The following is a 16,609-nucleotide window of genomic DNA, read 5'->3' on the forward strand; positions in this document are numbered from 1 at the left end:
ATGAAACTTTGCATAATTGTTTATAAGTCAATCTATGATATTCTGCCAAAATGATTCTCGCAAAAATCTCCAAAAACGGCGTATTCGATATTTTTCGACAAAATTTGTCATAACTCGAAAACGTCAGTACCAATAGAAATGACTTCTTAGACAACGTTGGAACAAAAAACAATTGCTTTTCTTTTGAAACATACACGACAATCAAAAAAATTTCGAAAAAAATGTTTTAAAAATACTTTTCAATATTTTTAAAATATTTTTATTATAAAAAAGGCAGTTGTAAAAAATCTATTTTCTGAGAAAGTTTCAAGTTGTACACTTAAAAAATAACAAAAATCATACACAACAACAAATTTAGGTAATTCTTTTTTTACTTTTTGTTTATAATTAAGATTTGTAAATTTTTGCACAAGAAACGATTTTAAAAGTTTAAGCTATGGTTTTGTTAGTTTTCGATATTTTTAATAAATCATAGCTCTAAAATGTCAGTTCCAATCGATTTAACGTCTGAGAATTTTTTTTAGGGAAAAATAAAGTCTCACTTGGTGAAACATACACGGTAAAACAAATTAGTAACTTTGTGTTAAATAATAAAAGATGTGTTAAAAACAGAAATTATTTATCATGCCTATGATATATGTTTTTAAAATTATTTTGTAAAAAAAGTTTTTGAAAATGCAATCTTTTCAAATATTGAAAATTTTGCTCAAATTTCGGACGAAATATTTTTGAGTGAACTAATCTCAACTTGGAGTCGACCTAATTTGTCGTGTAATCGTAATTTATCTTTTTTATTAATTGCTTTTAACGTATACGGCGTAAACTGATGCAATCCCAACTCCAATAAGGTTTAATTCGTTTAAAGCAGGTCTTTTTTGCTCGAACATGACTTTTACTGACATTTAAAATTTTGCATCTATTTCATGACTCCACCTACCGACCACCCACCACCACGGTCACACACAAAACTTCTGCAAAAAAATTTGCAGCCTATTTACATACATTTCAGAAATTCACAGACATTTTTGAAATTCACAGATATTTTTCGCAGACTTCTGAAAAAACATATCTGGCATCTCTGGCTCAGAGTCATGAACACTATCGTCATAGATTTTCTCTTTCCGTTACTACAGTTAAGTAAACCTATTTCCCAGCTAACGCAACGAGAAATATTAATCCAGCCGAGTTAATATCAAAAGAGAAAATCGATGAAGAGAAACGATCATTGAAGTTAGGTTCTTATGATTCTTAACGCTAGATTTGATAATTCAAACAAAATATTTGTAAATGAACCATTTGTAGTGTTTTCACAAAGTTGGTAAAAATCGATTCCCTCAATGTCCGGTAATTTGAAATTCAGTAACAACAAGTCAGAACCGTTTAACTCGAAACGTCGTCTTCTCGAGCAACTACATCACCAAACTTAGCTCTGTGAGATGGCATAGTTAGTCCGTGTAAGTGTTTTGACATTCGTGCGAAATTTACGTTCCAAGTATTTTTTTACGGTTTGAGTTAGGTCCTTCTGACATGTTGTTCAAGAGATGATTACTTTTCAACTCAGCAATCAGAATGCAATTCGATTACCAGTACGGTAGGTTTTCCAGTCATGGCTATACGTTCCTATTATGGTAGGTTCGAATTAAGGCCTATGAAATTTTCATAAGCCATATTTATGTGGAACACTCCATACGTGGTACATCTAAAAATCCTTTTAAACTGCATCGATGTGCATCGAACTTTTCATAAGTGTCACTTTAATTAAAAATTGCCTCACTGTATAAATGCAGATTCACACCCATTTCATTAACCGCAATCAACAGTGAATAATGAAACGTGATCATATTGTGCTCATGTACTAAGCAAAAAAAAACAATCATGCCTACACAGATGAAAAGCGAAATGACCGCCTCTCGCCACTACACCAAATAAATATTCGTTCGGTCGAAGTTGTGGGAATCTATAATAAATGAAGTCACTGAATTCAGCTTAATGGTCATTGTTTCGATTGTTCGACGGGGGATTACAGATGCGTTTTTCTCAAATTTTCACAGCGCGTAGCTCACTTCATTTCCAAATTGATTCTGTCGGCAAACGTAAAATGAATGAGCGAGGTTGGTGAATGGTGAAAACAAAAAGTAATACTTGCAGCAGATAAATATTTACAAGCTGTGAACGCGCAGAAAAAATAATGGATAGCCACTGGAACTCATAATGCTTACCAAAAAAAAAGTTTGATGATTTCTGCGCCTATCCCACAGATCCACGGCTTTGGGATACCAGAGTATTTGATATGGTTACAGTATAGAAGTAGAATATTTACAACTGCTTTGTATTTTCGGGGAAGTGTTTTCATATTTACAATGGAAGTCAATTCGGTTCCTGGTATTTTAGTGAAATATGATTTTTTTTATCCTGTTTTTGATACGTAAATTACACGCTCAGTTTGTCTTCAATGAAATTTTGCTCCATTTTTTATTGTATTTGGTTCTGCACTGATCGACTCTACAATAAATTTTCGTTTTCCAGAATTATCTATTTTAGGATCGTTAGTATGTTTTTAGTTGCTAGGTCGGAACCGAAACAAAAAAAAAACTTTTGTTACAGTCTTAGTCAAGTTCTCACCTTCGGTGTTAGTGTTTCTTATGGAATTCTCTATGTTTGCTGATTATTGCTAATTGCATTCTACTGACTAAATTAGCATATTCTCTTCCTTACAATGTGATTATTTACCCCTTTAACATTCAATAAAATCCTTTTTAAACCATCACCATGATTTTTTCGCGTTCTAACGTTTGAACTAGTTATCTTACAATAGAAACAATTGATATATAAATGCTATTGATGATTCTACCTACCTAGATGACACTTTTTAACACTCAATGAAAAAACATTCGTACGTAAAAATACGTCAGACCGTTTTAAATTCGATAGGTTTCCGAGTTTCGTCGATCAACAGTGGAGATACATAATTATTCAATTTGCCAAGAAGCTTAACATCGATGTTTTGGTGGGAAGCCACGAAATGATCGCAGTTATCCATGCAGCGAGAAGTTTTGATTGCGCTTCGAATTCTGATCCGTTCCGTTTGTTTTAATTCCGAACAAGTTTTTTTTGCCTCTATTCGAAATATATAATCTATTTAATATTGTGTGTGATGTTTGTAATACCATTACACATAACTGAAACAATTTAATGGTGGTAAGCTCCCACTTGGATTATTTTTTTTTTAAACTGGCCTTGATTGGAAGTTCTGACAGTTCTAGATAGAGTGGGAATTATGGCGTAACAGCTTTTGTAAACAAAGACTTCTCTCGATGATTTCTAGAAATCTAGCTAGCCAACGCAAAACAACATCATCATCGGATAGGGGAAGACTTCAGTAACTGTTTGAACGTTTTGATTACTACCGACGTTGACAGCAAAGCAGCCTGACATTCGTGATTGGGATTTAATCCAAGGTTGGAGCTTACCACCATGAATGATTTGAATTACTCTTAAGTACTGATAAAACAACATTGGAAACTTCCGCATCTAATTACTCCCATGTGATTTTTACGTATTCTTGTAATGATCTGGATACAGGTTTGAGTAATTTTTGTGTTAATTTTTTAAAAGTTTCATTCCGTTTCTCATACAAACTATAAACTCTCCAGATCTTAACTGAATTGGCATAGTTTTAGGGACCTCAATACAGATCGAATGACGAGTGAGGTGCAGGGGTTTGTGGTACATACAAACTAGACCCACCCTAATAAACAGTGTTCGTGCTTGTATAAAGAATATTTCGATAGGGGTAGCGTGAGTAAAATGGAACGCCGTGTTAAAACGTCAGGTAATTGTTTCGTCGGAAAACGTCAAATATCACTGTTTTGATTATGCACTCTTATTTTATGCCAGTTAATAACATTCAGTGATTTTCAAAAACTATCATGTGATGGAAAATGAAACAAAACACGTGACGCCAAACCGTATTCAAAATGCGAATGATGTTATTTAAAAAATCCAACGAAGAATTATACAAGCAAAAAGGGCAAAAACTGATATAACCACTACCCAATTATAAAATTTTTTGGACTTCAGTAAAAAAATTCACATCGAAACATGCTACGAATGGGATTGAATTTGTCCAATTGCAAACATTTGCTGACAGATGGGGTGTTTGGGAGACAATTCTTACAAATGTAATAAAATGAACTCTTATGTATCGTTTTTTAATTTCCTATGATGATCTGGGTATTGCGGCCTAAATCGATTTTATTTTGTAAGTCAATAGTAAACTACTTGAAAATGTTCTCAAGTAGCATATTGTTTTGCTCTTCGTCATATAAATCCCACCAAAAACGAGTGCTCGAACCTCCATGACCCTCATAAAGTTTGTTTACACACTTGCTTCGCCAGAGTATAAATGATTGAAATTGCAACTCAGCTGAGTCATCAAAACTGTGCTGGTTTTTTAACTTTCTTCACAGAACCCTTTGTTTCTGCCGTTGAGCTTACAATTAATAATGTGTTGCGAAAAAGTATTGTTCATTTCTATGAGATGATAAAACATGACGATAAATAAGAAGGGTTAATACATATTGGCTCCCAGATGAGAAGCAGTACCCAGACTTGAATTATTAGATGCAAAACCAACAAAACATACATTTGCAATTTGCAATAGACGTTCAAGTGGTTCCCGCGTAAAAATAAAAATAAAATAACAATATAATGGATTACATTCTGTTGATGACAATTAATCCTATTGCAATTGTATTGTATTGGTCAAGTGATTTTATTGTCAAGTGATCTTATTCTCAATTAGTACATTTGGTTGTTCCGTCTATTTCAAATGTTGATCTAGAATTCTTCTCGGACTTCACTTGGGAATTCCAATAAGACGCTCCACAGGATTCCCTTGAAATACTGCGCAGAATTCATTTTGAAATATCCTTAAAAATAACCTTTTAACTTTTATTTGAACATCCTGTAAATGCTCCTCAGAATGTTTTTTTTTAAGGTTTCCAAACTTTCCGTGAAACTTATTCGGAACTTATCTGGACTTATCCTCATTGGAACTCTTAAGAATTCGTTTACCATGCAATAAATCTCTCCTTTAGAATGCTCTTCTGATGCTTTGTTTGAATTTTCCTCCCTAGGAAATCTCCTGACGATCACTGTAGAATTCTCATAAAAATTCGTTTGAAGCTCCACTCGATTCATTTTGAGATATACTAGGTATAAACAATGAAATTGCTTACAAGCTTGTAAACAACATTGCTGAAGTATGCAGAATCGCGCTTGAATTTACATGAAATATCGTGTAAATTAAATTTCCGCTAATTCAAACGACAACTGCGTGTGCGCTGTATATCACTGAAATTTACATTAATTTATCGAACAGTATATCCTCATAAATATACTCTCCTCAGACAGCTTTGGAATTCCCTAAAAATCTTTTGAAAATTCTGCATAGTGCCAGACATAATCTTGCAAAAAAAATTTCCAAGAGCCCGGAATTTAAATTTTTATCAAATCAGGAATTTTGAAAAAAAAATCAGGACATCTTGACCTTTTTCGTCTTAGCATTTTCAAGAGATCTTAAATTTTACTGAAAACATTTTTTTTTTCTTTATTTAGGAGATTTTTAGCCATAGGCTAGTTCATCTCCGTTTCTGAAATCAATAAAAAATCCATAGTTTCAGAATTTGAAAAATGAAAAGCCGCACAATTTTGAAAATTGTAGTAAGTCTTTTATAGACAACCTGTAGTCGTAAAAAAATGCACAGCTAAAATTGTAAAATACTGCAGATTTCGTTCAAATCGCATATAAGAATGAATTTCATCGCATGATGATCGTATACATATAATGAAAATTGTCGAGCTTTATACGATGCATCATGTTTGATTTGCAAATTGAATCGAATAAACTAGCATGGCTTGTCAAACTTAATTTGTTACCAATAAAATCGTGTATAATAAGACATTTAATCGTTAACCAAGTAATTTTGAATTTACACGTGTACTGCAACGGCTAGAAATACATACACAAAGTCCAAAAATCCGAACACTTTTAAATGTTGATTATCAATTACTAACATGCTCCGAACCTAAGTAACATCGCAGGCTTTATCGAGGTCTTATAGCATTCTACAAATCTAAATCATGGTCTACAGAACCCTCATAAAACCAAAATTGTTACTTGGGAAGAGCGCTTAATTTCCATCATGGTATACATGTATTTTGTTTTTCTTAGCCCGTTATCTTCCAATATATTCTAAATGCCAAATTTTCTTCAAATTAATCGCAGGTTCTAGCTAAAGATTGTTTAGAGCATTTAATAGTTGAATGTGCCTCTTTTCAAAATTGTCATTGTTGATAAGTTTTAGATACTTGTATAAATTAAAAAAATCTAACCCTCAGATTATCTTTGTAGTAGGAGATCTCTATAAAAAAAAAACCTCAGATCACTTTTATTGTAAAGATTAGGCTTTCTAAACCGACATTGAAATTCAATCGATTAAATTTCAAAATTGGGCTTTCTTCTATGAAAATAATTTGAGAAGTCGAAATAAATAAAATTAAAAAAAAAAAAAATTCCAAGATTAATGACCTTTTTTACTATAAATAACTTTTAAACCCTTTCACGCCCTGAAAAATTATTTTGTTAATGTAATAATCGAGAATGAAAGTTCATACGTGAGCGTTATGCTAATAAAATCTTCCAAAAGCAGTGGAACAGCATAAATTGACCAGCATAAGTGATAAACTAAGGACTGTATTGAAAATAAGTTGTGAACAAATTTTGGAAAAACCCATACAAAATTATTAACATGAAAAAAAGGTTTTTCATTTATTTATGTCATGTTCTTCTTTAGAAGTTAATTTCACAAAAACAAATTAAAAAAAATTCTTTCACGAACTTTTATGTTCTTGAATTAAGATTTTCTTATAAATTTTTGACAGTGTGACAAAACGGGTTTTTCTTACATTTTGAACAAATCGTACACTATTTTTTGAAGTTGTTTTATGATCTTAGTAGATTTACAATCCATGGAAAAGGCTGTGAACAAATCACAACAATTTTAAATTTTTTTGGCCTAATTTGACATCAACTCCGTAGGTAATTCTTGCTGAAAAATTCACTACATGAGAAATTTTGATTTTCGACCCAATTCAACTTGTTTGCAACCACAATCTATTGAATGCTGATTGCTGATGCTGAATGGCAATTGTAAAAAACATCTTTGAAATGATATTATGAGTTCTAAAACCTTGAAATAAACAAAAATATTCTGTAACAATGCTTTCAATAAACTCGAAAATGCACTGTCCGAAATCTCATAAAAGGAACTAAATCTAACATGAGCGCAGTCCCTTTAAGAATGTGTTTTGATTTGTTTTCTTTGATAAGTTTTAAGAAAGGACACGACACACATAATGAAACTACTTTTTTTTTATTAATATTATTTGTTTACAGATTTGGAGAGCTAATGTTGTTAAGAACATAATTTCGATACAGCGCTCATTCCAGAAGTGGCTAAAAATAATCTTAATAAAGAATTTAAAAATGGAAAAATTGACAATGCGTGAATCTTCCTACTTCATAAGATGAACCTTTATATTTGAGAAAACTTTTGGTCGATGTACATCAGTTCACGGCATTTAACATAACCCATAAAATAATAAATCTGGTTAAAAACTGAATAAGCCTGTTTATAACTGCATAGAATTGTATGTATGAATTGTATCTCATTCACGTATTTGACACTTCAGTCGAATCTGTTTGAACTACCGTTTGATTGAGGAATACAATCTAGTTGAAAAGTGAGGTAAGCATTCGCTTACACTAATCTTCAATCGTAGTTTGAGAATGATCACGATTTTGTAATTTTAATACTATGAAATAGCTGATATGATGGTTTGGGAGTAATTAGATGCGGAAGCTATACCGGATTGATACCGTGCGGGACCGAAATCCGTACAGCACCGAAATCCGTACACCCTGTTGAATTTGTTTATTTATAAGCATCATAACAATGTAAATGTTATACATGAATACATATTCATGTTCATTCATGCATTAGCTTAATGTTTACGTCAACAATTAAGCAGAATGTCATGCAATTAAAATAATAAAAATAAAAACCTTAACACGTGTCGGGCATTTCTGTCAATCGGTTGCGTTCTTAACGATTTTCTAAGGAAATCTCTCAGATTTACTTCAGTTTGTTAAGCGTATTTCAGTGATGTTTGCAAGTAGTTTCCTGAAGGTCGATCGAAAAGGTTAGTGTTTATCGTTTTATATCTCAATTCTAAGCAATGGATCGTTCATATGGTATTTATTTATCAAAATTAGTACTGTACGGATTTCGATCCATATATAACAGCTGATTCTAAATCCGTACACTTGTGCATCACTAATGACGATTCTACTTTATCCAATGTTTTTCAGCAGATCATGGAAACTAAATACACGCCGGAGGATTTGGAGAAGACTGTGGCAATGATGCGTGCGGAGAAATCATACCAAGAAGCATCCAGGGATTTTGCCGTTCAATTCACCACCATAAGAGATGCCGTATTCAATCGCTACTCTCTTATTTTATTCGTATTGTAAACGTTATATTATTAATATCTTTTAATGAAGAGCGTCCGAAAAGTAAAACAACGCAGCTCCCCTACAGGATATCACCAACACGCATATACAAATTAGGGACCATGCATAAATGACGTAGCATTTGAGGGGGGAGGTGAAGGTTTCAGAATTTGTGACCGGCCATGTATTGGATATAGCCAAATACGCTACGAGGGGAGGGGAGGAGTATAAAATTGATCAAAAATATGCTACGTCATTTTTGGATGCTCCCTTACAGAGAGCATTCCCAGCAGTAGCTACCAGCGAGGAATGACTGGAAATACACATGAAAGTAGTACGGGCGAAAATTGATAAAGAGAACGCAAAGAAACAAAGGATTGAGGAACGACAAAAGAAAAAGGTTGAGCGAGAGAGGAAGAGGAGGAAGAAAAGGAAGAAGAGCAAAGAAAGTTCCCTAATAAACAAATACCATGAACGAACTTTATCCCGGATGGGTAAACTTTCCCACAAATGGTTTGGATGATACCCCGAACACGTCGTTAAGGGGAAGCAGACCGATCCGAAAAAAAAAATTACGTTTTGATTTTTCTAAAAGTATTGAAAAAAAGTATCAAAAATCTAAAAAAATCACATTTTTTCTAATTTTTTAAAGAAAATTCACGTGCAAAAACATGTTTTATAAGTCATTATGGCATAAAGTTGGACTCAAAAAATCACAAAACATCAACTTTTCGGTTTTTCTGAGAGTCCAATTTTTTTTCATGATGGGATAGACAAAAATTTTTTGCATGTAATTTTTGACAAAAATCTAAGGAAGAAACTGATTTTCTTGGATTTTTGATAATTTTTCCCAATGTTTTTAGAAAAATAAAAACGTACCGAAAATATTTTTTTATTTTTGGGCCGGTGAGCTTCCCCTTAAGCTCTCTATTATGGTTATTTTTATTAGGGTTGGAAGCAAGAAAGCATTATAACTTGAAAAGGCAATGGTAACAATGGAGAAGAAGCAGAAGAAAGCTGTGGAAAAGAAGCAATGAAAGATCTGTATTTTTATGATTATTACTCTCTTGACGTATTAAATTAAATTAAGTTATAGTCGTTATTTTACCAATTTTAATTTTCAAGCACAAAACGAAAAACTAATCCTTGATGTCAGTTCATTGTCTTTTTTTGTTGGTTTCTAAGATGGTTGTATTTTTCTTTTACTTATCCGCCATTATAGGGCTTCCATCTTAGGAACCGGTTAATTTATCGCTTGATGCCAGTGGGTTGGTGGAGTTCCAAAGTATGGCGCATCTTGCACGTTATCACATGTCAAATTTCAAAAACCTCGAAGTTGTGATCGGAGGAAAACTCCAGTAAGAATATTTAACCCAAAGTACTGGTATAGAATAAAATTTGGAAGAAATTGATCCTTAAACATGATATTAGTTAGCATAAAAATCTAGAACAGTTACCTTCTTAAATAAAAAGAATTCAGTTACCTCTCCTTTGAATCGATTGGAGCATCAATTAATCTAACGCTGATATCATTAGTTAAAAAAGTAAAAGTAAAAAAAATGAACTTGAACCTTTGACGAATGATTCTTATGTAAAATCGTGCACTGAATTCAACAATGTAGTCGAAAAAAATGTCAGTAGGATAGTTTTTGGGATACAGCTAAAAATGAAAATTCACTTTAAACAAGTTTGATTACTGTAATACAAATATCTCCGGTTGTAATGAGATTATATCAATTATTTTAACGCTAAATTATAGGTAAGAAATTTTTTCGTTGGATCAATTGAACATCAATTGTCAGTGAGATTGATGGTATTGTTGTTAGTTAATAGTTTTTTAAGTTTTCCTAAGAAAAATTGAATTTCTGCTAAGTTTTTAAGCAATGTAAATTAAAATGTTTATGGTGGTTCTACCATTACTGTCACGGAAAAATAGTGTTTTAACGATCGAAATAAAATTGTATCACCTTTAATTTGGCGTTAAAATAATTAATATCACTTCATTGCAGCCAGAGATATTTGTGTTTTCGTTTTTTTTTAACGTGAGATTTCATTTTTTAGCTAGGGGAAGGAGGGGCATAGTGAGCATCCCGTACTTTGGCTCTGGATCTCCAACTGCATGAAACAAATCAACTGGTAGTAGGATCAATATCATTAAGATATTGATCCTACAGCCAACAAATTTGTTCTGAACGGCCGGAAGTCCAAGCTGGAGCACGCGCGATGCTCACTATGCCCCACCTGTTCACTATGCCTCTCTTACCCCTATATCTCCAAAACTATCCTACCGAGATTTTTTTGGACTACATTTTTGGATTCAGCGCACGATTTTACATGGGAAATGACCAGCAGCGTACAAAGTTCAAATATGCTGTAAACTAGTGTATTTAAACGAATATAGCTGTTTTGGACTCTTAGCCAAGCAACTACAAAAAAAATCTTAATTCAAGATAGCAACACGTTTTTTTTTCATTGATTTGGATCGATTTACATTCATGTACGGATTTTGATTCATGACTGTACGGATTTTGATTCATCCTCAACACAGTGTACGGATTTCGATTCAAAACTGTACGGATTTTGATTCAATCGTAAAACGCTGTACGGATTTTGATTCAAGATATGTGCAATTTAAATCCTTTTTTCTAATAATTAAAGGTAATTTTAAGACCTGGTGTTTGCAAATATTGGAAAAATAAAGATAAATGTAAAGGAAAAAGATGTGATACAGAGCATAATGTGATAGCATTATTTAGTATTGACCGTTAATGATTCTCTCGTGCTTAGGTGTACGGATTTCGGTCCCGCACGGTATTTTGCAATCAAAACCATTGCTCATTCGTTAAATTACACGAATAATGTTTTTTTTATGAAAATCAATAAGTTCATAATATAACTAAATATAAAAGTATTTGAAAACCAACACTGTTCTTGGGATTTCATTTTCTGTGAATTTCTTAGAAAATATTCAACTGCAGTTCCAATTGACTAAGCTTGTAGAACAGAACTACCGAAGAACAAATCAAAACAAAACCTACTAGACAAAAATGCCATCAAACAAAAAAACTAACCCAAATTACTTGATTAAGTTATGACCTGTGATAGAGCTCATAAAAAAAAAGCGCGCACCTGCCTCATAATTCATTAGTAATGAATCTAAAACTGCTCTTATCGGATTCCTCGCGTAGTTCGGTTTCACACGAACGGCCGACCAACCGCGGAGCCAAAAATATGCACGGTAAAACGAATTTACGGTCGCGAGCCAGGCAATCGTAACAGTGTAAATTCATACCCGCCGTGAGAAATAGCCTCACCAAATTCCATTGAACTTAACGCATTCCCCAATCGCAGGAAAGTTGAAAATAGTACAAATAATACAATCTAATATGACGGTGCGAGGATGTAGAGGGAAACGGCACTGGAAAGAAAGTGGAATTAATTATTCCTGTAATTTGCATTCCGCTTTTCCTTGATTCATTTCCACCTCATTTACATTAACGGTCATAGTTTACTCGAGCGCGATTTTTTTTCTTCTTTCTCCTGCACTGTCGCTGATTTCCTTTAAATTTTCGACTTTTCAGCATAATATTCCCTCCCTTTCCTAGGTGGACCCGTTTCGCACTTTCGTTCTCCTAAAGATGCTTAAAATACGGTAGTGAAAATGAGTGTCTGCACTACTGGTTTTCCGCATGGTCGCTTGACTTGTCCCACTCAGTCAGTCTCTGAACACTTTTTTGGCGTAAAAAACGATTATTGATTTCTCTCGTGATAGTTTTCCCTGCTGCTGCTGCAGTAAACGACGATAAAAAGTCTAGATTCGGTCATTTATGTTTTCTTCGTCTATGGTGTCCCTGCCAGGGGTTCAGAGTTGTTGCTTTATTTTATTTATATCGCCTATAGTTAGTTGGTGGTTTGGACGCGGACGCGAGATGGAAAATCTAGAACACATTTTCTTCTATACTGTGGATCTTCGGGTGCTGTTCTCGATTGTATGCATTTTTTCCTTATTATTTGTCGCAATGTGGATTTCTTTTTCCTGACGAAACATCTCGGGAGGTGATGGTGGGCGCCCTCAGCGTCCCAACGGAGAAGCATTATAGGAAAGCGGAGGGGCACACTAACTTTTACGATCGTTGATGATGGATTGAATTGAACGTGGCTATCAACATCAATCCGGCAATGATGGATGACCACAGAGCGTCGTTAGAATTGCCACTGCCGTAGTAATAATTTCCTAGACGAATGCAATTTGTGGAAGAAAAAAAAAAGAACGAGAGAAAGAGAAGGAACATGGAGTTGAATTTATCTTCACTCTCGGTAGGTTGTCCATGTTGGGAGGGGTTTTGGCTACATCCACGGTTTTCAAATTGGTGATCTTTTTTTAAGCAACAGAATGTCCAGATTTTTGTTTTTGGCAATAAGAATTGCAGAATATACATTCATAATTTCGGTTTCGGGATATAATTCATATCTATCATGTTGGGTGAAGGTTGTAAAGTATTCGCTGATGTTGATTCATTGAATGAAGCTACTTTTCAAAATGGAAAACGTGTTAGATCAATAGAATAGAACAATTGTACCTCTAAAATTTTTCAACAAGTTATATGGAATTATCAAGACCAGTATCTTATTGTTTCTCAAAATAGCACGCAATGACCAATTTCGGAGATATGATTACTATACTTATGCAAATTAAAAAATGTCTCTTCACAAAGTCAAATCTGCCAAATCTGGTTAGCACCCGAAAATTTTAAATTATGGTTAGAAAATGTTTATGCACAAAACACATTAAGTTTATATGGGACCTTTAAAACACGAACAATTTTACCTGATTATTTTGCTTAATGGGAAAAAATGACCTGTTGTTGTCTTCACATTGTTTCAATTGATAACACTAGTTTACAAAACAACATAAAAAGTGTGAACTTTAGTGGTTGACCAACGTTTCTAATGCAAAATCCTACGCTGAATTCAATGCCGTGGTGAGAAAAAAAATAAAGTAGAGCCATTTTTGAGATATACAAAAATTTTGATTTTTTGAATTTTGGACAAAAGTACGATTACTAAAATGTCAATATCTTTGGAACTAGTGCACCAATTTTAAATCTTTTTTTATGAAAATGAAGATAAATAAATTTGCTATTGTTCACTAGAATATTATGTCTTAATTAAAAATTTAATTTTGAAGTCATTTAAAAATTTACAGCATTTTTTTTAATTTTTCCTGCGAATTTTCCATAAAAATCTTGTTTTAATCAACATTTTTAATGGGATAAAAAGATTTAAAAATTCATTCCATAATTTATTCTTAAAGTCCATTAAAAACTGGAGAAAATGAGCCTTTAATGGATCAAATCGGTTGGAAATTGTCGAAGTTATGAAATTTTTTGTAAAATCATGGAAATTGAATGTTCCAAGATTGGCCGTTGTCCCACTCCTAGGTTCATGCACCACTTCCAGTAAGCCTTTCTGCGGACGTGTACGCATACGGTGCATTTCACTAACACTACCAGCTGTCACGCAAAATTAAATGGGATATTTTCAACAATATAATTTACGCTAGTGTTTGTGAGACCACTCGGCGAGAACCTAACGCAACCAACTCAACTTGACAGCTTTCTTTCTTTAACATTGCTTAACGATGTATACGACAAAACGTGAAATCAAGTGTAAAAATGATCCTCAAAAGTTTTGTTACGCGTGTGGCAACTATATATTTACAAAATCGGTCAATTTCACTGCTTCGTTGCAAACTGCATACAGGCTTTATTTTAAAATTGATCCTGGAGACTTTGACGAACCGTGGATTCCAAAAGTATTATGTAGTTCGTGCAAAACGTGCTTGGCTAGGTGGATGTCAGGCGCAAGGTAAATTGATTTTTTGAATAACTTTCATATAAACAATTTATGTACAGCATGGTAGTGCTTTGTTCTTTCCTGATCCACATTATCTTACTTCATCTATTTTTGATAAGTGTTAATGTCTTACTTACTAACTCACTTATTTGTTATCTGTCAGTCGCTATTTGTCCTTTGACATGCCCACCATATGACGTCGACCGTTTTGTCATGCAACGGATTGTTATTTCTGCTTGACAAAAGTTAAGCAACAAGGACGTCACAAAACAGTTGAGTATCCACAAGTGGCTTCTATGACAAAACCTGTTCCACATTCAAGTTCGGTCCCGTATCCTGTTTATCCAAAGCGAAAACGAGCGCCCTCTGTTGAATCGTTACAAAAAGTGAGGAGGAATTCAAGGAGGAATGCGAGGAAGACTTCGAGGTGGAATTGGAAAGAAACCCAAAACTGTTTACACAATCCGAATTTAATGATTTGGTGCGAGATCTCGACTTATCGAAGGTGAAATCCGAATTGCTGGCATCACGCTTGAAAGAACACAACATGCTGAGCAAGGAGGTCAAAATTTCTTGTCACAGGAATCGTCACAAGAAATTTGACAAATATTATTCTACAAAGGACAAGGCATGCTTTTGCCATGACATAAACGGCTTGTTTGAAGAGTTTGGTGAGCCATATGATCCAGCTGAATGGCGTTTATTCATCGATAGCAGCAAGTTGAGCTTGAAAGCCGTTTTACTGCATCAAGGGAATGAGAAACCTTCTATTCCATTAGCTCATGCCGTTAATATGAAGGAAACGTATGAATCAATGGCTCTATTGCTCAATTTGATAAATTACAATCAACACAATTGGAAAATTTGTTCCGATCTTAAAGTGGTTGCCATGTTGACTGGATTGCAACAGGGATACACAAAATATGTGTTTTTTGTGTAAATGGGACAGTCGCGCTCGTAAGGAACACTACGTCCGAAAAGATTGGCCAAAACGGGATAATTTCACAATTGGTAAAGACAACGTTAAAAATGATCCTCTTGTGGTAAAAGAACGCATAATACTTCCACTACTACATATAAAACTTGGGCTATTCAAAAATGTCGTCAAAGCGTTGCAAAAAGAAGGGCCGGCATTCCAGTACTTGAAATCAGTATTTCCAAATTTATCTGACGCAAAGATAAAGGAAGGTGTATTTGTTGGCCCACAGATCAAAATACTGCTCAATGATTCCGCATTCAATACAGTTTTGACACCAGATGAGGAAGAAGCGTGGAAATCGTTCCAGCGTGTTGTCACAACCTTTTTAGGAAATTTCAGAAGCCCAGATTATGAGGAAGCCGTCGATGAATTGCTCAAAAATTATGAGAAAATAGGTATTAATCAAAAATATTGTGTTTGTTACATATAATTAATTTCAAATCCTTTTATTTCACTGAACACAGGTGTGAATATGTCTTTGAAGATACATTTCCTACATTCTCACATGGATTTTTCCCCGGAAAATCTTGATGACGAGAGTGATGAGCACGGCGAACGTTTTCACCAACAAATGAAGATGATGGAACGTCGTTACCAAGGGTTTTGGGATGAAGCAATGATGGGTGACTATTGTTGGTTTCTGATTCGAGAAACAAGTTCAAAACATCGAAGACAAAGTCATTCGATTCTCAATCATTTTTAATAAAACCTAAATAAATTTCTTTTGTATCAACTCGGTTTTAAATCCTGATATGCCTTAATCAAATTGATATGTAGAGAAAAGAATCTCCCATGAAAACTTTACATGCAATTTGGATGCTTACAACGACACCTAGAAAAGGAACTCTAAAGCTGTTGTATTTCAGCAACATTTTTAAGTGTTTTACAAAAATGCTCATAACTTCGACAATTTCCAACCGATTTCATCCATTAAAGGCTCATTTTCTCCGGTTTTAAATGGACTTTAAGAATAAATTATGGAATGATTTTTTGAATCTTTTTATCCCATTGAAAATGTTGATTAAAACAAGATTTTTATGGAAAATTCGCAGGAAAAAAAAAAAAATGCTGTAAATTTTTAAATGACTTCAAAATTAAATTTTTAATTAAGACATAATATTCTAGTGAACGATAGCAAATTTATTTATCTTCATTTTCATAAAAAAAGATTTAAAATTGGTGCACTAGTTCCAAAG

General features: G+C 33.7%; 1 protein-coding gene and 1 long non-coding RNA gene across 5 annotated transcripts in view; one reads left to right on the forward strand and one right to left on the reverse strand.

Moving 5' to 3' along the window:
- Fas2 (fasciclin 2) overlaps positions 1-16,609 on the reverse strand; it is an 88,289-nt gene that overhangs the window by 40,403 nt on the left and 31,277 nt on the right. The window contains exon 7 of one of the 4 annotated variants that reach the window (XM_065237951.1): positions 11,405-12,812. The exons of the other annotated variants lie outside the window; for them this stretch is intronic. Within the exon in view, the coding sequence (XP_065094023.1) occupies positions 12,703-12,812 (110 nt within the window). The 3' untranslated portion in view covers positions 11,405-12,702. Of the gene's footprint in view, positions 1-11,404; positions 12,813-16,609 lie in introns of those variants that run through there. 4 annotated transcript variants of the gene reach the window in all.
- Positions 485-7,935, forward strand: LOC135714566 (uncharacterized). Its single transcript, XR_010518848.1, has 3 exons — positions 485-4,448; positions 4,522-6,712; positions 6,861-7,935. It is a non-coding gene; the product is annotated as an uncharacterized LOC135714566 (long non-coding RNA).

Source organism: Ochlerotatus camptorhynchus, unplaced genomic scaffold (assembly GCF_037179485.1).
Source record: "Ochlerotatus camptorhynchus isolate MF236.1 unplaced genomic scaffold, CSIRO-AGI_Acam_v1.1 ptg000665l, whole genome shotgun sequence".
Lineage (NCBI taxonomy): Eukaryota > Metazoa > Arthropoda > Insecta > Diptera > Culicidae > Ochlerotatus > Ochlerotatus camptorhynchus.